Source organism: Schistocerca piceifrons, chromosome 1, assembly GCF_021461385.2.
Source record: "Schistocerca piceifrons isolate TAMUIC-IGC-003096 chromosome 1, iqSchPice1.1, whole genome shotgun sequence".
NCBI classification, from domain to species: Eukaryota; Metazoa; Arthropoda; class Insecta; order Orthoptera; family Acrididae; genus Schistocerca; species Schistocerca piceifrons.
In genome coordinates this window covers 663202602-663225679 of record NC_060138.1, presented here as the reverse complement: position 1 = coordinate 663225679, position 23078 = coordinate 663202602, and the positions used below count along the sequence as shown (strand labels likewise).

Genomic DNA, 23078 nt, shown 5'->3' with positions numbered 1-23078 from the left:
TCTTTGGCTGCTTCTTCGTGATTCAGTTGTTTCCCACTGCCTATGTATCAACCTCGGGCATCCCATTTCGATTTAATAGTGCTTTGTAGGTCTTTACATCAACCACTATATGTAACTGACAATTCATACAGAACCCAAAGCAGTAAAACAGAAAGACAGAAATAAAATTAGAGATGGTTGACATCAAGTTCCATTTTCTAGGAAAACGTTTCTCGCAGACAAGTCACGGCAATCGACCAAAACTTGAAGAATATTTAGACATCGCACAAAATTCGTATATAGTTTCTAACTAAAATAGATCATACCACACAAAATCCAAATAAAACAGCGGAAAAAAACTGTCTTCTTCGTTATTACCGCTAAAAGCTGCCTGCAAGTCATTGTAGGAAATGCAGTAATTACCGTTGAATTTCGGGCTATTAATTTTAATATTTGGTCACATCTTCTTGCTATGTACATCGTACTTTGTCTCCACAGATTATGTTGAAGTACACACTGAATATTATTTCGTATGTCCTATTATTCATAAAGGAAGCCAATTTAGATCGTTCTCCCATTTTCCTGAATACTTTATCTTGAAGGTATGTAGATGCAGTCAGTATGAAACGTCCATGAGATGTCTCTCAAGGCGACCAGTGTTAATGGAAAACTTCGGTTTTGTTTATTAGTTGATGTTAGACGTATTCTTTAAGGTACAAAGTGTTCAGAACATCGCGTTACAAACTTCTAGGACTTGTAGACGAGAGTGAGTGCATAATATTCTGAAAAGCAATCAATTTGCAAAAGTGTACCGTTTCCGTTCTAAGATAGTTTCATTTCTGATGTTTAACTCATCCACATCTACTTGAGGAATTAAACAAGGCGTGACGCAGTACTATTAAGTAACAATTAGGAAATCAGGTGATATTCTTGCGTAGTACTAGTCATCCTGTCTGCCCTGTTACATACAAGGGCAAGAATTCTGAGACTTATCTCCTCTCTTAGCAGACATGAACGCATTACACATCTGAACTGAAACTGTTATAGAACGGAAACGTTATATGTATTCACTCACCTCTACAAGTCCCAGAAGTCTGTAACAGGAATTTCCGAACGTGCCCTACAATTTTATGTGACCTGTCGTCAGAGCGCCCTCGGTATTAGGCTGACAGTGTATTGGATTCGATACAGTAATTGACACAATAACAAATAAAGTACAACCAGTGTTTCCAAAAGAGCCTAAGACATACCAGTATGCCGAATTGAGCCGCGTCGCTCCGTAAGTAGCTCTTTCCACAAGCGGTGGCAACCTGCTGGTCATCAGCGATTACGTCCAGATTTACGATGCATGCAGAGTTTAGCCAGAAATGAAAGTGACGGAAGTGGGATGTCCCGATGGTAAAGCGTTTGGAAAAAATAGCATTTTGGCGCTGATCGAGCGAGAGATGAGTTGTTAAGTTAGCGTAGCTTACCAGCGCGGTGGAAAGAGTACAGAATAATAAACTGAGGGTCGTAGGGTGGAGTCCCTCTCTGGAAATGTTTGTTTTCTCTTTTTTATTTTCAATTTTTATGTTACTTACAGGGCAAATAAAGCAAAATACTGCTGAATAACTTACATTGCGTTTATTAATGCTACAAACGGCATGATAAGGAGTGGCAAAGGAAAAACCGAGATTGCAAATAAGTTTCCAACAAAGGACTGTATTTATAGCGTCCATGAGGACACACCAAATAACTTTTCATGAGGGGAATTTAATTACAGCGTACAATACCTTATTGGCAGTTTATTTGCGATGCCTCTCCTTTTCATACATTCTTTTTTTTAAATTAATGAAACATAAATAAACAAAATATATTGAATTTCGGCTTATTTTCAGAGTAATTAATGTAAAAACTAAAATAAAATAAGCCAAAATTTTGACATGGGGTCTCGACCCCACGCCCCTCGAATTGTCGGTACGTATACTTTCCAACTGTGCCAACCGCTGGCTGGAAACGACGTTAACGTAAATACAGTAGCTCATTCCTCGCCCGCCCCGCACCAAAAATGCTATTTTTGCTAAACGCTTCGCCCTCTGGAGCTCACACTTCAGTTCATTTCTAGCCAAGCCCTGATGACAAGACGCACGGCCCCCTTTTCAGTCACGTCTACAAAATCATGTTCCTCATCGTTTGTTTGTGTCACCATCAATACGAGTAAATATCCTTGAGATAATCTTTTGCCCTTCTGTCAACTATGGGTCAGCTGAACAAGTAGATGCCGCCAAATCTGATCTGACAAGCAAAGGCTTCTCATAACCTTTTTTTTTTGGGGGGGGGGGGGGGTCTCGAACGACTGGAAAAGATCCCTGATTCATTTTGAGTGACGGTGGTATGCAGTCTGCGCATAAACCACACCCTTTACACGTACTTGAGCACGTTACTCCAACCACAAACAGCCCTACATCCGCGCTATCTCCTGCAAAGTGCGAGCACCTCAGTAGCCCGAGGCCCGGCGTTTGCGGTAACTGCGCCAGGTCGGCGGGCAGCGGCAGCGGCAGCGGCAGCAGCGGTGTGCTCTCAGAAGGAAGCACCGGCAGCGAGCGCGGCCATTATTATGCAGTGCCGTGGCTGCGGTACGGTGAGCCGCCATTGGCCGACGTGCTGCCCCACCTGATTGCCGGGTAATCCCCGACCAGGCTGCGCACCCACGGCACCGTCGGCTTACCGACTACTCACTGTAAGTGTTTGGCAGCACCGCCGGCTCCGTGGCCGCACTGCTTTCATCGAAACGTCTCTCCAGACAGGGAAGTATCATCAAATTACACTTTAGTCCCGCTACACTTCAAGGCTCACTGTTACAGAATAAAAAACATATTCGACTACTACAGTAATGTACATATTTTGAAGAACGCCTCTTTATGATGATCTGGTGCTTAGCGTTGTACAGTCGTCTCAGACATTGTTCATTTACCGTATTAAACAGTTTGGCCACCTAAGTCGTCCTACAGTACAGTGGAGGGCTAGATTTAGAATCTACAGAGGAGACTGAACCTACAGTACGGGCAGATAACGTCGCTCAGGTTGATTCCGTGATCCTTGACTTCATGAAGGCTTTTGATACCGTCCCGCACTGCCGTTAGGTAATAATAACAAAAAAAATAAAATAAAAAAATTACGAGGTTACCGAGTATCGGACCAGATTTGCGATTGGATTCAAGACCTCCGTGCAGATAGAACGTAACACATCGCTCTCAACATAACAAAATCGACAGATGTAAAGGTAATTTCCAGAGTACACCAAGGACTAGTGATAGGACCGTTACTGTCTACAATGTATGTAAATGATACATTACAAAGCATCGGAAGCTGTATAAGACCGTTCCAAAATTATATGGTTATGTTCAAGAAAGTAGCAACACCAGAAGAAAGTATCGATTTTCAAAGTGACTTGAAAAGGATTCATGAATGGTAAAACTGACCATAAACGTAAAAAAAGTAACATATTGCGCATCCATAGGAAAATAAATCCACTGGTGTACAACTACACTGTTGTTGTTGTGGTCTTCAGTCCTGAGACTGGTTTGATGCAGCTCTGCATGCTACTCTATCCTGTGCAAGCTTCTTCATCTCCCAGTACCTACTGCAGCATACACCCTTCTGAATCTGCTTCGTGTATTCATCTCTTGGTCTCCCTCTACGAATTTTACCCTCCACGCTGCCCTCCAGTAGTAAACTGGTGATCCCTTGATGCCTCAGAACATGTCCTACCAACCAATTCCTTCTTCTAGTCAAGTTGTGCCACAAACTCCTCCCCATTCCTGTTCAATACCTCCTCATTAGTTATGTGTTCTGCCCATCTAATCTTCAGCATTCTTCTGTAGCACCACATTTCGAAAGCTTCTATTCTCTTCTTGTCCAAACTATTTATCGTCCACGTTTCACTTCCGTACATGTCTACACTCCATACAAACTTTCAGAAACGACTTCCTGACGCTTAAATCTGTACTCGATGTTAACAAATTCCTCTTCTTCAGAAACGCTTTCCTTGCCATTGCCAGTTTACATTTTATATCCTCTCTACTTCGACCATCATCAGTTATTTTGCTCCCCAAATAGCAAAACTGCTTTACTACTTTAAGTGTCTTATTTCCTAATCTAATTCCCTCAGCATCACCAGACTTCATTCCATTATCCTCGTTTTGCTTTTGTTGATGTTCAACTTCACTATTGATGACAAATTTCTGGGAACAGCATCTGCCGTATAATATCTTAGAGTAGCTATCCAAAGCGATCTTAAGTGTAGTGACCACATAAAATGAGGGATATGAAAAGCAGATTCGAGACTGAGGTTCGTAGGAAGAGCCTTAAGGAAATTTAATTCATCCACGAAGGAATTGCCTTACAAGGCACTTGTTAGACCGATTCTGGAGTATTGTTAATCAATCTTGGACTCTTACCAAATAGGACTGATAGAAGAGATACAGAGGATCCAACGAAGAGCTGCGCGTTTGTCACAGGATCGTTTAGCCGGTGCGGGAGACACTCATCAGAGTCCTGTAGCAGATGTTACGAGGGAGGCGTTGTGCGTCACAGAGAGGATTAGTATTGAAATTTCGAGAGATCACCTACCGATAAGAGTCGGTGAACGTATTATTTCCTTCCATCCACATCTCGCGAAACGACTATGACGAGAAAATTCGACAAAATTAGAACTAATACAGAGGCTCACCTTACCAACAACCATTCTTTCCTCGCGCCATTCGGAGTGTAACAGGGAAGAGGAGATCGTTTGGTGGTAGCAGAAGTACCCTCTGCCACACATCGCTTGGCGGCTGAGTAGGATGTAGATAAAGAGGAACTTTTCTGACAACTAACAGATAAAAATGGCATTTTGGAACAATTTTCGAACTAAAAGCCATTTACGCAGAATTTCATTTTTGTTTTTTAATTGATGTTTATGATGGGTTTATAATTTAATAATGTGATAACTTCTAAAAATGAAAAGAACTTAAATCATTAAGTTACTCATTTAATTTTACTAACATTGCCTTGAACAAGTAAATTTATATACAGAAATATTACTAAATGTCGATATTCATTTCCCTGATAAAATAATATTTCTGTTTTAGAAATAGCGTATATTAAATATGTGCATGTATATCCATTGGGAAAATGCAAGATTGAAAGAGTAAACAGCCAATTAAATTTTGCTTATATTTAGTTCACATACAATACTTTCCCAAACAACAGATCTTAAAATGAGAGTTTCATCTAATTGCTTTGCATCTATACTTGCTTTTAATGAAGCTACTTATAATATCGTCATAACATAGTTGTCTTAAAATATCAGCGTAAGCAGAATTTCCTTCGATATCACGAGTCAGTAAGTTATCTGTCTCACGCTATGGATCTTACGACATCTTAAACGTTGGACATAATATCTCCTAAACGAATAACATTATATGAAACTGGTTTTCCCAAGTTTCAAAATCAGTATACGTGTTTAGCGGCAGGAAGAAAAGAAGACAGTGGGTTGTGCTTTGGATGAAAAGAGAGTTGAAGGAAATGGCTTTGCACGAAAAGGTCAATTCTACCAAAATTTTGTTAAGCATTCTTTTAAAGATCGCTTACTCTTTTGCCAACTAAAGTGCAATGCGTTTTATCCGACGTCACAAGTGGATTTGACGCTAGGGAGCCAGAGGATTGAAAGCTGAGTGTTGGCTGAATTCATATAAGCGTTCCACTGAAACATTCAGCTGAATAAGGCCACACAAAATCATTGCATGAACGTCTGTGACTGGAACCGGGCAACACACTGAAATGACAGAGCTCATGAGATAGCGATTTGCATTTATACAGATGGGGGTAGTATCGCGTACACGAGTTACTAAAGGGTAGTGCATTGGTGGAGCTGGCATTTGTGATCAGCTGATTCACATAAGAAGGTTCCCGACGCATTTGTGGCCACACGGCGGCAATTAACAGACTTTCAGTGCAGAACGATAGTTGGAGCTAGACGTATGGGACGTTCCACATCGGAAATCTTTAGGGAATTCAATATTCCGAGATCCACAGTGTCAAGAGTGTGCCGAGAATACAAAATATGCGGCATTATCTCTCAACACGGACAACGCAGTGGCCGACGGCCTTCACTTAACGACTGAGAGATCGGCGTTTGCGTAGAGTTGTCAGTGCTAACATACAAGCAACACTGCGTGAAATAACCACAGAAATCAATGTGGGATGTACAACGAACGTATCTGCAAGGACAGTGTGGCAAAATTTGGCGTTAATGGGCTATGGCAGCAGACGACCGACGCGAGAGCCTTTGGCTAACAACACGACAGGGTCTGCAGCTCCTCTCCTGGCCTGTGTCGAGCCTAGACGACTAGAAAATCGTGGCCTGGTCAGCTGATGTCCAGATTTCAGTTGGTAAGAGCTGTGTGTGACGCAGATCCTACGAAGCTATGGACCCGTGTTGTCAACAAGGCTCTGTGCGGGCTGGTGGTGGCTCCATTATGGCGTGCGCTGTGTTTACGTGGTACGGACTGGGTCCTCTGGTTCAGCTGAAACGATCATTGTCTGGAAATGGTTAAGTTCGGCTGCTTGGAGACCATTTGTAGCCATTCGTGGATTTCATGTTCACACACAACGATGAATTCTTATGGATGACAACGTGCCACCTCAGCAGACGACAACTGCTCGCGATTGGTTGAAGAACATTCTGGACACTTCGATGACAGGTCGCCCGACATGAGGTCAGTTCGTGCACAGAATGCTGGACAGGCAACACCTTCGAAATTATGGACGGCTGCAGAGGCAGCATGGCTCAATATTTCTGCAGGGGACTTCCAACGGCTTGTTGAGTCCATGCCACGTCGAGTTGCTGCACTACGCCGACGAAAAGGAAGTCCGACACGATATTAGGAAGTGATAGATAAATTTATTAAATCATTAAGGATAGTGGCCAAGTTGGTCAAAAATAGTGCAGAATCTATGAGCCGGGAGACCTAGCATGAGACTATGGGAAGAGGAAGGACAGATAAGTGCAAAACCCATCACACAGTCAGTTTAAAGACTCAACCATCTCAAATCCTCATAAAAATAATATACAGGTGACGTTAAAAAAAAAGTGTGGTTCTATAAGATGAGTATCAGTTTGGCTTTTCGAAAGAATAATCAATACACATTTCTAGGATACGTTGACCTGAAGAAAGTGTTTGACAGAGTAAGTTGGTGCAAGATGTTCGAAATTCTGTGGAAAATAAGTGTAAGCTACGGGTAATGACGGATAATATATCCTGTCAGTTCAAAATCTTTCGAGACTGGATTTACAAAAATACAGAAAGACTTTAAGATGCTAGTTTTAACGCTTTAGGTGTTCTACGTACTCCCCCTGCAATTGAGTAGGCTGCAACGCACAGAACGCTCATACAACTATGAGGAGCTCATAAAAAGTTCTTCTTTGGGATGTTATTCCATTCGCGCATCACTATGGCTTAAATGTCGGTTATGTCGTCAAAGCGTTCACTCTTCTTGTGAATTACTGCCCCTTGGTCTTTTGTGCTATGTTCACATTGATAACATCAAGTCTCATTAGCCTTGATGATTGTTCGCGTTTTGAATTTCACTGAAGTAGCAGCAGGCGTCGATACGCCGTTGTCTTTGCACGGGAGTCAAGGTGTGTGGGACAACCATTCCACACACTTTTCTCTTCTTCACAACATTCTGGAGGATTTCTTGAACGTATGGTTCAGGAATATCGCTCCCCTGCACTTTGTGATACAACAACGTTGACACACTACGGTTGCACGTTCACCACTTAACACTGCCTGGTCACAACTGACTGTCGCTTATAGTTGTTAGTTCAAGCTGCCACCATAGGAGGTGCGCTTACGTTGCCTATAAGTCTGGAATGAAATCGATCTAGGAACGTTTTGTTAGACGGTGCACATTACGTTCAAGAACCAAGAGGGAACCACAAGAAAGGTAGACCAAGAACTAAGTGCTTAAGATTAAAAATGGGGTACGACAGCGATGTAGTTTTTCTTCCCTGCTGTTCAATATGTGTATGGAAGAAGTCATAAAGGAAATAAAAGAAAGATTCAAAAGTTAGATTAAAACTCAGAGTAAAAGGATATCAATGATAAATTCGCTGATAGCATTGCATTGCTATGCTCAGTGAAAACGCAGAAGAATTGCAGGACATATTGAACGGAACGGATAGTCTACTGGACACAGAATATGAACTGAGAGTAAACCGAAGAAAAGCAAACGTAATGAAGGGCTGAAGAAATGAGACTAACGATAATCTTAACATCAAAACTGCAGACCACAAGTAGGTAAAGGTACGGAATTTTGCAATTTTGCAAGCAAAACAACGCATTATCACACAAGACGGACGAAGCAAGAAAGATTTAAAAAAGATAAGTCTGCAAATATCAAACACCGGCCTTAATCTGAGGAAAACATTTTAGAGGATGTACGTCTGGACCACAATATTATGAAGTAGTGCATTATGGAATGTGAGACAACCGGAAAATAAGAAAATCAAAGCGTTTGAGATGTGTTACTGTGGAAGGATACTGAAAATTATGTAGACTTGTAAGATGATAGGTGAAGAGGTTCTCCACCGGACCGGTGAAGTAATGGACATAATGCAGAATGGACAGGATGTGTTAAGACACCAGAGACTAATTTCAGTGGTACTAGAGGGAACTGTAGAGCTAAAAACTGTAAAGGAAGATAGATATTTGAATAGATCCTACATATAATTGAGGATGTAGGCTGCAAGTGCTACCGTCCGATGAAGAGGCTGGGAGCGCGAGAGGAGGTTGAGGCGGGACATATTTTTTAAATGAATTTATGTCCTGATATATTCTATGATTGTGCGCTTGCCTAGTAATCGATCACCAACGGTACGTTGATTGAAAATTGGTTTATCCACGCACTTATCCGCAATACGTTTCACTGGATCATATTCATGATCTGCTGTGAGTTTCTGAATCAAAATCCGATCATCTGGAAGCGTTGCAGTTTGATATAGTTTCACGGTGATGTGATTCCCGCGCAGGTAACACAGTCCACCAACTATGGCACATTGGCCATCCGTCCTAAAGTTCCAAGTCTGATGGTTCCCAGCCAACAGAATTCCTTACCTTCAACTACGTCGTGGTACCCAATTATGATCGTAAGTTTATCGTTAATCTCGTTTGTGCTACTCTATATTTGTTGATTTTTTTCGGTTTATTCATAATACATACTTTGTAAACATTAACTGTTAATCCCATTCAATATGTCCTGTAATTCTTCTTCACGTTCACTGAGGATAGCATTGCCAACAACGAATTTATCGCTGATATCCTTTCACTCTGACTTTTAATCTCACTTTTGAATCTTTCTTTTATTTCCTTCATTACTTCTTTAATGTATGGACTAAACAGTAGGGGCAGCAGTCCACATCGCTGTCTTACACTATTTTTAATCCGAGCACTTCTTTATTGGTCTTTCATACTTGTGGTTCCCTCTTGGTTCTTGTACGTTTTATGCACCGTTTGTCAATGAGTTTAAAGACTGATTCTATTCCAGGCGTATAAACAATGTGAACTCAACAACTGCGCTGGCACCTTGAATTAACGACTCTAAGCAATAGAAATGCGTTCGAGCAATCAGTTGTGACCAGGCCAGACGGTCTCGACGGGTAATCAAGGTGCGACGTTGTTGTGTCACAAATAGCTGTGGCGTAACATCTCTACAACTGTTCAAGACGTTCTCCAGAATGTGTTGAAGAAAGGAAAGCTATGTACACCTGGTTCCCAAACGAAAACAGCGGCGAGTGGATGCCTGTCGTGGCTTTATTGAAATGCAAAACCTGCACATTCCCCTACCGCAAAAAATCGTCATTGGTGATGAGATTTCATGATATCAGTACTAACATACAACAACACGACAGTGCAGAAATTCACACAAGGGCCAATGCTTTGGCGGCGTAACTAACACTCTAGCCATTTTGACACGAGTTGTACAATATCCCAAAAGAGGACTTTTGGATAGTTTCACATGGTTATATGAATGTTCTGTGCCTTGAATTCAAGTGAGGAAGACTAAGTAGAACACCTGAAGCATTAAAGCTATCATCTTAACATGTTGCTGTTTTTATGAATCAAAATGGTTCAAATAGCTCTAAGCACTATGGAACTTAACATCTGAGCTCATCAGTCCCCTAGAACTCAAAACTACTTAAACCTAACTAACCTAAAGACATCACACACATCTATGCCCGAGGCAGGATTCGAACCTGCGACCGTAGCAGCAGCGTGGTTCTGGACTGAAGCGCCAAGAACCGCTCGGCCACAACGGCCGGCTTTTATTAATCCTGTGTCAGAACTTTTGGATTTTTGTAGTATAGTGCAACCTGAACAGCATGGTCAGTTACATACGCCCTACAACGTTCCTTAAGATATTCCCTAAAAGTCTATTAAGGTAACTTGCCAGTGAACGGCTGGAAAAATAGTAGGAATTTTCGTAAAGTTTACGAGGGTCTAAGTACAAAATGTGAACTCTAATTAAAAAGAAATTCTAGGACAATGAAAGTGTTTTAAGGATGAAGATTTTGGTATAAGAATAATCAGAATAGCTTAGATCTAAACTTTATTATATAAACATATATGTCGGTCAGTAATTCAAAATTTTTCCTGCCAGTCCAAGTTTGAAGTCTATAGACTTATTAACTACTTTTCTTAGATGCTTCAAACTTTGTGCACACATTTATGCCATTGTTATCTAAAAAGTAGACTACAATCAACTGTTTTCAATTAATAGTTTTTATACTATAAACACAGAAATTAGACAATGAAAATTAAAGTAATTTTTTATAATTAATAAGGGTATATTTTTCCTCCTGGTGACAGTAAGCTGGTGTCTGTAGTCTGCTTTTCACCAAATTATAACCTAAAATACCACAAAAATTTCAAACCTCTAGCTCAAACAGCTTCTTTTCTTTGCACAAAATAAACATGTCAGATAATTTGATTCTTGGGAAATTCAGTTTAAAGGTACATTTCATCTGTTACTCACCTCTGCTGTACTTAAAACCCTCCAGTTGCATAATATTCTTGGTTTGTGTGTTCCTCATCTTCTCTCTTCCTTTTCTTGCTCCTCTTTGCTATTCTGGCCTCTTTAGTTGCCTCAAGAATCCATTTTTCGCCTTCAGACACTCTCAAGGAATCAATTGCCATCAGTGCTTGTCTCATATTGAAACCAGGAGTTAGTTACAACATCTCTGAAACATCACATCTGCTAACTGTCCCATCATTAAAGCAAATAACTTCATCTTATACACCTAATCTCATGTTATTGAAACCAACAAACACAGTTTTATGCAGGCGTTCCCATATCATATGGCTGAAACATTCATTAACATTTTGTGTCTTTCCATGTAAGCAACGTGACATAGTTTAGTGTCGCGTAGGTCCCTGTGTATGGGCTTAATTGCTTCCAATACCTCAAATGGCATGGAGTGATGGTGTGCACAAGTCTCACCATTTGCTGTTGCTTTTTTGTAACCACACCGTGTGTCTACGCCACTGTCGCAGAGAAAATGCTGTGGATGGTCATCCGTAGAAGCTTTATGGAAAAAGGTAGCCCGTACTGCTTTCTTTATGGCCTCAATATTTTCTCGATTCCTTCTTATGGCTAAACCATAGTAGAGCTGCAGTTTGTCCACCTATTCCTTAGTAAGACGACCCCGACCACCAATTGGTTTGCCATCACTGAGCTTTTTGCCCCTTCATACCTTTTATTAGCTTACGTAAACGTGTGCCCATGTTCTTTTGGACATGACCAACACACTCTAACTTTTCAATTTTCACAGTTCATCCGTAAGGCATATTTTCCAACTCATTTGCAAACTCTTTGGTGGCATTTGAGATCCGACCGCAGCGGAAACACGGTCGTTACCGCATACTGACATATATTTAAATTTGTTTTTAAAGATGTTCTCGATGTCCGAATCGATTCATTTAACCACCATTTTGTTCAAAAACTCTAAATATTGATTTAAGACGGAAAACATTGTAATTTTTGGAACAGATTCACTAGCAAGTGACCTTAAGTATGCCTACTTCTTATGTACCCGCCGAAGGCAATACAGGAAAAATATTCAGGTATGAAATGAATATGTAGTTTATTGTGACACAAATACACAATATAACAAGTACAAGATAGCCGGGAAACAATAATTGAAAACAAGTCACTTCTTAAATACAGAAAGAACAATAATAACATCTGAAGGCTGAAGCCATTAAAAAGTCACAGTAAACTGAACGTTCCAAAATCCAATTTCCATACACTACATGTGATACAAAGTTCAAACAGGACACGCAAAAGTTAGTCTCAAGAGTAAAATCAAAAGTTAAAGTCCAACATGGATGCTCAAAAGAATAATTCGGTCATATTCCCAATGAAAAACAAAGACAAATATTACAAATTCCAGTTGCTGGGCACAGTATCCGAGACAACACCTCTTCAGTGTACATCTGTAACTGGCATCTCTTGGGGGCAAAGGCTGATGTGGATGATGGCGTCACTGTAGCGACGGTTCCATAGTGAGATCTTGATTGTGGGAACGTTTTTGCTATCGGCGCCTGGCCTTCAAAACACAGTCAGAGCGAATTACCGGAGCGTAGCCCAGGTGCTGGCTTAAATATTGCCTGTGTGCCGGGACACTGCAGGTATTACTTTCAGGCACTTTCCTGTGGAGGAGAAAATGTTCACAGTGACTTCTAGCAGCGCTTGGGCTGTCACCTAGTGCCCAGGCAGAGTGAGCCCATCCCATGTGAGGTCCATGACCACATAACCGGTCTGTGTTCTTGGTTGCTGGCTTAGTAGGTGCAACACCTTGACACAGCATTCCCCCGCCAACCTCTCACTCCATAGGCACATCTCACATTCCCAGAAGGGGCTGGGTCCCTGCTGATATTCAGAGCGGCTGGGGGTATTGAGGTCTATAGATGTTGGTGTGACGTGTGGAGCATACTGAGCTGAACTGATGGTCTCAGGTAAAGGAAATGTTTTCTGGGTACGCTTCGACTGAAAAATGTAGGACATAGTTTGAGTGGTCTTCCCTGTGGACGTGGTAGACATGTTTGAGATATACAGGAAACCACTGGCAACTTCTATGGCGATTAACCAGCAATACCCCAGGCTGAAACCCACGCAGTTTTGGTGTAACCGGAACGAGGGGACAGAAGTGTCTGTCCGAGGAGAAAAGCGATATCGATGAGCAGTCTGTTTGCTCTGCCAGGTGGGCCGGGTGGCAACCGTGCCTCATTAGCTGACATTTTGGCGAGCCAGGCACTTGGTGAGCTCCTCTTCCAGAAGTTTCAAGAAAGGCGTAGTGCAGAAGGCAGTGCTTGTTCGTCTGAATTCCGCGCTCCATGAAGTGCCACAAAACTTACTATTACTTCCCAAACACATCTCACACACTTACGATGAGTATAAAATCTGACCGGCCGGTGTGGCCGAGCGGTTCTAGGCGCTTCAGTCTGGAACCGCGCGACCGCTACGGTCGCAGGTTCGAATCCTGCTTCGGGCATGGATGTGTATGATGTCCTTAGGTTAGTTAGGTTTAAGTAGTTCTGAGTTCTAGGGGACTGATGACCTCAGATTTTAAGTGTCATTGTGCTCAGAGCCATTTGAACCATTTTATAAAATCTGATCTATTGAGATTTGTGCATTGGTACATGGATATCAGATTTTCGTGTGCGTTATCAGAAGACAGAGAAGGGAGAAATTTTACTCGCATTCTCTGCAACTTTCACAAGAAACAGCACATTTGTTTACATAGTGTAAAATTTTATGTAAAAGTGCACTTCAGTCGAGCAAAGTATTTTCAGCATACGATACTTCTGAAACAAACATAATGTCAGTGGTCTGTTGGGCAGACATAATCAACCAAGATTCTGATGACACTGTACCCAGCACCAAAGACAGCCTCAGTTGGAAGGGCTCCCTTCTTTCCTTTTGTTACTAGAATTCCCCCTTAAATGCGAGGAGGAGGAATTTAAGAACTTCACGCAGCCAAACCTGCTAGCCTTTTTAGATCTGCATTGGACAATATTATCCAACTTTGGTCTAAAACAAAAAAAGGTTATTCGATACAGGCGCCATATTAAAAACCCTTTAGAGAAAAATACCGTAAAAAATCTATACCAAAGGATAAACACTGACGATTTGTAGTCAAATGATTTTCTTCATTCTAAACACTATGAAACGGTCTCGCATCTCCAGTTCTATCCTCGAATGAAGTCTTTAAATTATTTAGCTCTACTGGATTCTCGTGCAGTTAGAAATTCCCTTAGGAACGGCACCTGGTGCCCTCACGTTGTGGCCAGCGCGGGGATTTGCGTTCCACAAGAAGCCGCCTCCTGCACTGGCCGATAACGCAGGGAGTCGGGAGGGCCAGTGGCCGCCGCACCTGCACAGCCTCCTCCACAGTGGGCAACCGGCGAGTCGAGAGGCACAGAGGTGAGCTACACGTAGAGCTGAGCCCACTCACTGTTCTCACAAGCAAACTCGTCCATTCGCTCCTAGCATCAACTCGATGGTTGGATGGATAAAAGAAAACAGTACTCAACTACAAAATACTAACCAATTTTTTATGACTGTGGCGATAATTACTTAATTATCTTGAAACTTCCTGGCGGATTAAAACAGTGTGCCCGACCGAGACTCGAACTCGGGACCTTTGCCTTTCGCGGGCAAGTGCTCAACCATCTGAGCTACCGAAGCACGACTCACGCTCACGACTCACGTCCGGTACTCACAGCTTTACTTCTGCCAGTATCTCGTCTCCTACCTTCCAAACTTTACAGAAGCTCGGTCGGGCACACAGTTTTAATCTGCCAGGAAGTTTCATATCAGCGCACACTCCGCTGCAGAGTGAAAATCTCATTCTGGAAACATTCCCCAGGCTGTGGCTAAGCCATGTCCTTTCTTTCAGGAGTGCTAGTTCTGCAAGCTTCGCAGGAGAGCTTCAAATAAAGTTTGGAAGGTAGGAGACGAGATACTGGCAGAAGTAAAGCTGTGAGTACCGGACGTGAGTCGTACTTTGGTATCTCAGATGGTAGGCCACTTGCCCGCGAAAGGCAAAGGTCCCGATTTCGAGTCTCGGTCGGGCACACAGTTTTAATCTGCCAGGAAGTTTCGTATCAGCGCACACTCCGCTGCAGAGTGAAAATCTCATTCTTTGACTTAATTATCTTCTTTGCGAAAACTGTGGGGTAGTGGCTAAAGGCTTTGACGAATAATCTGAACGATCTATTTCTTTATATTCCAGTTATTTCTAAGTCTTGGCACAGAAATAGCGCTCTGCCTAACAAAGCACCTCTTGTAAAATATGTCACCAGCACTGTCCCAACGACATTTTATGGAAGTTCAAGGTGTGACTTTACAAAACCCTGGGGATAAGTCAGTCTCTTGTACGGATCTCTGGCTATGGAATCTGTAACATGAACTGGTTGTCAGAAAAGGAATGGCTCTGAGCACTATGGGACTTAACATCTGAGGTCATCAGTTCCCTAGAACTTAGAACTACTTAAACCTAACTAACCTAAGGGCATCACACACATCCATGCCCGAGGCAGGATTCGAACCTGCGACCGTAGCGGTCGCGTTGTTCCAGACTGAAGTGCCTAGAACCGCTCGGCCACTTCGGCCGGCTCAGAAAAGGAATCAGTAACGCTAATATTATACCAGGCCAAACATGGAGTGTTATCATATCGAACGATGTGGGGGAATGCAAACTCAGCTTGAACGGGGAACGCTACCTTTGGTTAAGCGACGCAGCGACGAAGTTACCGTTCTCTTGTAATAAATGAAACCGAGGTTGAACTATCTTTTGCAGGTTTACATGTGCAAGTAGCAAGTTGATCAGGATGAAATAAATGACATGAAGATACCGAATAACTGAAAGATATGTTAAAATGACTGATAGTAACATTGAAAGGCTAGCACAAGAAATGAAAATGGAAGAACAATAATAGAGAATGTGCTGAAAAGAGGAATGTGACGGAAGAAGAGAAAGAAATATTAAATTTTTCTATGTATGTCGATTATTTTTACTAAACACTCCGTCGAAATGATCACAAGAAGACAAAGTAAAATATCAGATAGACTTTATCGTATCAACGAAAGGCTTAGGGGGCAAATACTGGTCCGTATTCCACAGATCAGGGTTCAAGTCACGCTGAGCAACATGACAGTGTGCACAAACGAACACACGCCATACATGCCAGTCAGATAAACTGTTATTTATAAAGAATGGGCCTTCTTCAAACATAAATCGTTATTTGGCGCAAATGTGGTTTGATCTTGGTAGTGTGTCCTAGTCTACACACACACACACACACACACACACACACACACGCACACACACACACACACTTAATTGCTGCAGTCTTGATGCCTTTCATTATCAGTAATCAACATAATGTTTGAACTTCTCAATAAAACTGAATCTGATACTCCACTTATGACAAGGCAATGACGCTATGCACACAGCCTTAGATGCACTCATAATGTTATAAATTACTATAATGCGTTTTGGGAGATTTTTTTTCACTAGCTGCTTATATTTTATAACCCACCGTCTAATTTCCTATGGTGGGTCGTATGTTGCCATTTAGCCGCTGTGACTGGGTCCGGGGTCCGGAGTGACTGAAAGTAACACCACCCCGGATCCCGTCCCCACTCACACCGTGCCCGTGTCCCGCCACGTGGAGTCGGGCTCTATTTGTTTAGATACATTTGATATCTTTTTTTTGTGTGTGCAGCATTAGAAAAACTTATAACTAATACAAAATCAAGTAAGATATCAATAAACAAAACGAAATTAAATATTTAGAAAGAAGGAAGGGAGAGAACTGAATAGAGAAGGGATAGGTATAATATTGCCCGTCACCTGGTTGTGGGCGGCGACCCGGGTCTCGGAATGACCCTCAAGACGCTGGCCGTCGCTCACCATGCCTTTAACATCTACCATCCTAAAAACTAACTTAACTAGAAGAGATTAGAGTACGTTAAAGCTAGAAACTAAGACTAAGACCTCCATGTCCAGCCTGCTAAACTATTTACGGTATACAATAGAGAGGTAACTCATTTTGTGCTTGGCTCAAAGTTGCTAATGAAAGGGTACTTGTGGTAAAAGTAATAAGGTAATGACGCTAACGGTTTGTGTTGAGCCTACAAGGCTCCTAGTAGAGTACATCAGGCGCAAGCACCTCCCGGCCCCGTCGACAACGCGACCTGAACGGTGGTTTTCCCCGATCTACCATAGGTATCCGTCGGGTTGGGCTCAAAAGAGAGGAACCACAATTAAGATCCTTCCATCCAGGTCGTGCGCCGCCTCTTACCAGGGGGCGTAGGTCCCTTGAAGAGGTGCCTAACTTTAAGCTTCAGATCAGAAGTTGTTAGTGTAGTGGAGGTTGAGGTATAGGCTGTGTAGGTTGGTTGTACAAACAGTTCACGCTGAGCCAATGAGACTCACAATGATACGTGGTGTGGCAGTGAGCACCTTCCGGCCCCGCCAGCAACACATCCTGAACGGTGGTTTTCCCCAATCTACCATAGGTATCCGTCGGGTTGGGCTCAAAAGAGAGGGACCACAATTAAGATCCTTCCATCCAGACTGTGCGCTGCCTCTTAACGGAAGGCGTAGGTCCCTTGAAGAGATACCCAGCTTTAAGCTCTTATTAGACATGGAGATGCTGTTAACTATTTACATATAAGGTGCAATCTGTTTTTAGGATTGTGTGTGACTTGTGCACCTCTTGTCGGTTGTTCCACTCTGTTCTTTGCATTTGACTTGGTTGACACTATGGATCATCCGCGCTGGACACTTCAATATCTGTGTTGGTGCCCTGGTCTGTATCTGTTTCTTCTTCATCACTCGTGGTGCTAATCATATCTGTGTCCCCCTGGGCATCGTGACGTCTGTTTGGACCCACTTGGCCGGCCGCGGTGGTCTTGCGGTTCTAGGCGCTCAGTCCGGAACCGCGCGACTGCTACGGTCTCAGGTTCGAATCCTGCTTCGGGCATGGATGTGTGTGATGTCCTTAGGTTAGTTAGGTTTAAGTAGTTCTAAGTTCTAGGGGACTGATGACCACAAATGTTAAGTCCCATAGTGCTCAGAGCCATCTTTGGACCGACTTGCCTTCGGCAGGGTCTGTTGCGCAAGTATTGTATTTGTTGGATCTTCGAGATTTCGTCCGTTAGTTTGTTGAGTTCAGTCCACCTTTCCGGGTCGCTTATTATGGCATATAGTTCGTTCTGTGTGTTCAGGCGATTTATGTGTACTGTGTGTCTTATGTTCGTGCGTTGTCCGCAGAAGAAGACAGTATGTTCAGGGGAACCTTCTTCCCCGCATGTGCATCTATTAGTCTGCTGCAGACTCACGCGGTACAGGTGCGTGGGATAAGGGCCATGTCCTGTGATGAAATGTACCATACCGCGGCTGGGATCAACATGTTTTAGTTTTAGTCTTTCCCGGATGTCAGGGAAGAAGTTGTAGACACGGCGGCCCTTATCGCTGTTGGCCCACTCGCTCTGCCAGGTATCCACTCGCCATGCTCTGAGTTGGCGTGTTGTCTCAATCGGTACACCAGTGATCTGCCGAACCTGGTCTATTCTCCCCATCCTAAGCCAGTACATTGCTGCGCGGTACCTGATGGTGGTATCTATGGGAAAGATTCCCATGACGACACATAGTGCGTCATTTGATGTTGTGTTGAATGCCCCTGTTAGTCGAAGTAGAACACTTCTTTGGCCTTGACGTACAATGGTTCTGTTGGTTGAGAGATTTAACCTGTGGGCCCACGTACTGGCAGCAAAGCATAGTACTGACTCGAAGAGAGCGCAATGGTATGTTGGTGTCACTGACAGGGGTAGTCTGAATTGTTCCGAATTTAGCCTAGCCAGTTTGTGTAGTATCTTTTCTGCTTTGTTTGTGCATATTCGCATGTGTTCGTGGAAGTTCAATCGTTCATCAATGTATACTCCTAGATAGCGTGTGACTGCTAGTCTTTTTATGTTTGTGTCCCCGATTTTGATTATTGGGTTCCTGCGCAGGATACCCTTTAGCAATGTATAAGTTGTTTTGTTTCCTGCTATCTTTAATTTATTATCTGTGCACCATTGGGTTGTTGTCCTAAGTGTTCTTTTGGCTCTTTCTTCTAGCAGGGCACGGTTGTTTGCTGAAACTACGACGAGTAGATCATCAGCATAAGCGACAACTCCATCTGTCAGAATGTGCTTCTCTAGTAACTGTAGGAGCGGTTCTATAAATATGTCCCAGAAGATGGGGCCGCAGATCGACCCTTGTGGACGGCCTTTTGTAATTCGTTTAATCACTTTCTGGTTGTCCATTTGCCAAACGACCGTTCTGTCTCTGCAGTAGTCCATGAAACTGTTATACGGAGACTCCGGTACCCGCAGGTGTCTGAGCCTCTTGAACAAGGCCGGCCACCAGAGGTTGTCGAAGGCACCTGAGATGTCTATCATAATTGCAAGTGTGTATTTGGAGGGTGTGTCGTGTACTATTAGGAGTGCTCTGTTAATTGCGTCGTCTATAGATTTCCCTTCCCTGAAGCCGTATTGGTGTGGTGTCAGTCCCCATAGTGTTCGGTGTGCTTGTAGTCTTTTGCAAAGTAGTTTTTCTTGTACTTTACCGAGTGTATTGATAAGGCAAATTGGTCTGTATGACTTGGGGTCTGATGTGTCTCTGTCTGGAGCCTTTTTGATGATAACCACCTTCGAGGTCTTCCACACTGCAGGCACACGGCCCAGCCTTAATGCATCGTTTAACAACGTTGTGAGAAACGGGGTGATCTGCGGTGCAATTTGTTTCAGTACCTCAGAGTGGATACCATCCGGTCCAGGCGCCTTTTTGTTTTTGAGTTCTGAGATCGCTGTCGCCACTTCTTCCTGCGCAAATGGACAGGTGACGGTTGGTGTGGTGTATACTGTGTCTACTTCGCGTCTCAGTGCTGCATGTTGTGGTGTGTCTGTGTCTGCGATGTCGTCGGGTAGGAGTTTGCTCAGCAGGAACTCCGCTGTGCGTCTCCAGCCCTTAGTCATCTCACCATCCTCCTGTCGCAGCGTTCCCAGAACCAGTGGGCTCTTAATTTTCTCTGTCACGATTTTGTATGGTTCCCCGCAAATGTTTAGTTGTGTTTGTGCTGCTACATGACTGTTCCAATGGTCTTTCCTGGTCTTATTCGGCTCAAGTTTATATTTGTCCTTGGCAATCCGGCAGTCGTGTAGTCGTAATTGTCTTTCTCTATCTGAAATTGCTCGTTGGTAAAGCTTACGTTTACGTTTTGAGTCTTGTTTGAGTCGTGTTAATTGTGTAGTCCAGGGAATATTTTGGTGTTTTGTCATTCTTTGTGTGGGTATGCGGGTGTTCTGTGTGTGTGTGATGATATCTGTCAGCATGTGTGCTCTTGTAATCAACGCTGCCGGTGATGTCTTGCGGTATGTGCTCATGTATTTTTTGTCTGACCCTGTCCCAGTCTGTTTTGTCAAATAATAGTCTTTTTGGTAGTGTTTCTGTGTTGACATTTGGTGTACCACTTAAGGTTAGTGTGATGATGTTGTGGTCGCTAGCAGTGATCTGGTCATGTACGGTCCAGTCTCGTACGTGGTTGATGGCGGCATTATTAACGAGGGTGATGTCTATGTTTGATGAATGACCGTTGTGTCCGATGTGAGTCGGGTGATGTCCTTCCTTTTTGAGTACGTGTAGTCTGTTTTCTTGGATGATGTCATTTATTATTCTACCTCTGTCGTTAGTTCTGTCTGAACGCCTCAGGGTTGATCTGGCATTTATGTCTGCACAGATGAGAAGTTTTTCGTTGCCAGCGTATTGCGCAACAGCTCTGATGAGGTCTGCGTATTGTTTGATGCAATGACAGAATTGGGCGTACAGCGACGCGATGATCCAAGTATCCCCCTTGTGTGTGACTTCAACTGTAACTAGGTGCTCGGAACAGATTTCTGTAATTTTGACTGGATGTATTTCTTTGTTTAGGATTATGACAGATGCCATGCAGCCTGTCCCCTCCGCAACTGTCACCGCACTTGGAGGAAAGTTGGGGATATGCCCTTGTCTAGTGTAGGGCTCCTTTATGCACAGAATGTCACTTTTTAGTTCACGTAGTACCCGTGGGAGCTCCGAATTTACAAGTATACTCCGCATAGCTTTAAGCTGTGCTATTAGCAGTTTGGGTGTTTAACGGTGGCGTAGCACTTGCTGCCAGTTTGACTGTAATCGAAGTATATTCTCCCATGAGCCCTTACGTGATCCTTGTAAATCTTGTCCATATCGAATGGTTCCTCCCTGCGGGCGCACACCTGCGTGAGCAGATCTAGTAGGCTGTCTGGATCTGTTGGAATATTCTCCGTTTTGAGAATCAGTCTATCGGTTTGCTCTGATGTACGGAAACAAACAGATTGGCCGTACGGGTGTAGGGTGCGGATGAGCATCCGCTGTGCCGTCTCTAAGGTGTCTCTTTTTTCTAGCCTACTTAATTTTACATTTATGTCTAGCTTGTCGTAACTAAAACTATCGGTGTCGATGGCGTGTGTTGGCGTCTCTGCAGCCGTGACGTGTCGTGATGGTGTAGTGGCGTTGCTGTGCACATCTGCGGGGGGCGTTGGATTGGCTTCCTCGTTGGTTGTTGTGGAGGTTTCCTTGGGCGTCGGCATTGAGGTTGTTGGTTGGGGGGGCTGCGAAGGTGTTGGTATCATCAGGGGTATGCACTTTCGTATCACTAGGTTTTGAGGCAGCCTGCGACTGCCGCTATTGGTCGTCACACGCTTTCACTTTCTTGACTCTCTTAGGCTGTTTGGGTTTTCTACGCGGTTTTAGTTTCCTAAAGGCTGTGATGATTCGTCTGTTTTTTGTGTGTGTTTCGTTTGTGCAGTCTTGATGTGTATCAGATGTGTTGGTTGTTTGTGCCTCCATTCTACATTGATTTGACGTGATTTGGTTCCCACTTGACTGCTCGTCTACGCTATCTGTGACAGACATAACAGCTTTTGGTATGTTATGCGCACTGTCGCCTGTATTGCCAGACCTTCCGCATACTTTTGTTGCGGTTGTTGCTGCGGCTTTTTGTGTGGCATTCGTGGTGTCTGCCGACGCTGTGGCCTGTTCAAGGTCGGTATTACGGTTTGGAATATCATTGTTATGAACACTACAAATTCTGGCGTAAGGGCAATAATAGACGTCGTCTTCTTCCTCTGTCAGTAAGTCAGAGAGAGTTATTTTGCGTTTGATTTGATCACAGTCTGAGGTGTCTGATTTGTCCATGTTTTCCGTTTCGGAGTTGTGCTGGTTTGCGTTACGGTTGTGTTTAGCACCGTTGGGTTCAAGGTCTCACCTTGTATGAATTTGATTAGTTTGACGCGTCCTTCGCATTTTGTAGTGTCGTATGTGCGTCGTTGTGCGGGAGTGGATGGGTGATCTTGAGTCGTTAGCAACGCTGTTTTGTGCAGTTGCTTTGGTTGGTCATGTGTGGTATGGTTTTCTGGTCTGTCGGTATCAGGATTTGTGGTTATAATGTCTATTCTCTGTAGTTCGTCTTCGAGTTCGTCTATCCTGTTAATAAGGGTCGTCTGGAATGTCATCCAGTGCATTATTTGTCTTTTGATTAGTTTGGCGGCATCTGGTAACATTTGTCCTGTGAGTGTTAGGTTGTCTATGTATTCAGTGATTGCATGATGGCTGTCCTCCAGGTTTGTATTGTGTATCAAGCCTGGAATGTGACCATTGTTGGGGTAGTCGTCAGGTAATAGTTTTTGCCTCTTACGCCAGAGTATTGCACGTAGATGGTTTCTGTGCCTGGTGGATGGTGACTTGTATGATCTTGTTTTTTCAGGGGTTGATTTATGGAGCATGTTGGGTGACTCAGGGGATGTTCAGTTGCCATAGTCAGCACTGTCAATTAGTCTATCAAGCAGCTGATTTTAGGTCTGGCAGACGCCACCCCTGCTCTTATTGCAAATTCAGTTTCTGTTCCTGCACGGAATGCAATCGATGGGCTCTGATGCTCGACAGT

At 43.3% G+C, this 23078-nt stretch overlaps 1 protein-coding gene across 1 annotated transcript in view; it reads left to right on the top strand.

Moving 5' to 3' along the window:
• LOC124764449 overlaps window positions 1–23078 on the top strand; it is a 155477-nt gene that overhangs the window by 111245 nt on the left and 21154 nt on the right. Inside the window, exon 3 of the mRNA XM_047249134.1 lies at window positions 2496–2599. Within this exon, the coding sequence (XP_047105090.1) occupies window positions 2496–2599 (104 nt within the window). The remainder of the gene's footprint in view (window positions 1–2495; window positions 2600–23078) is intronic.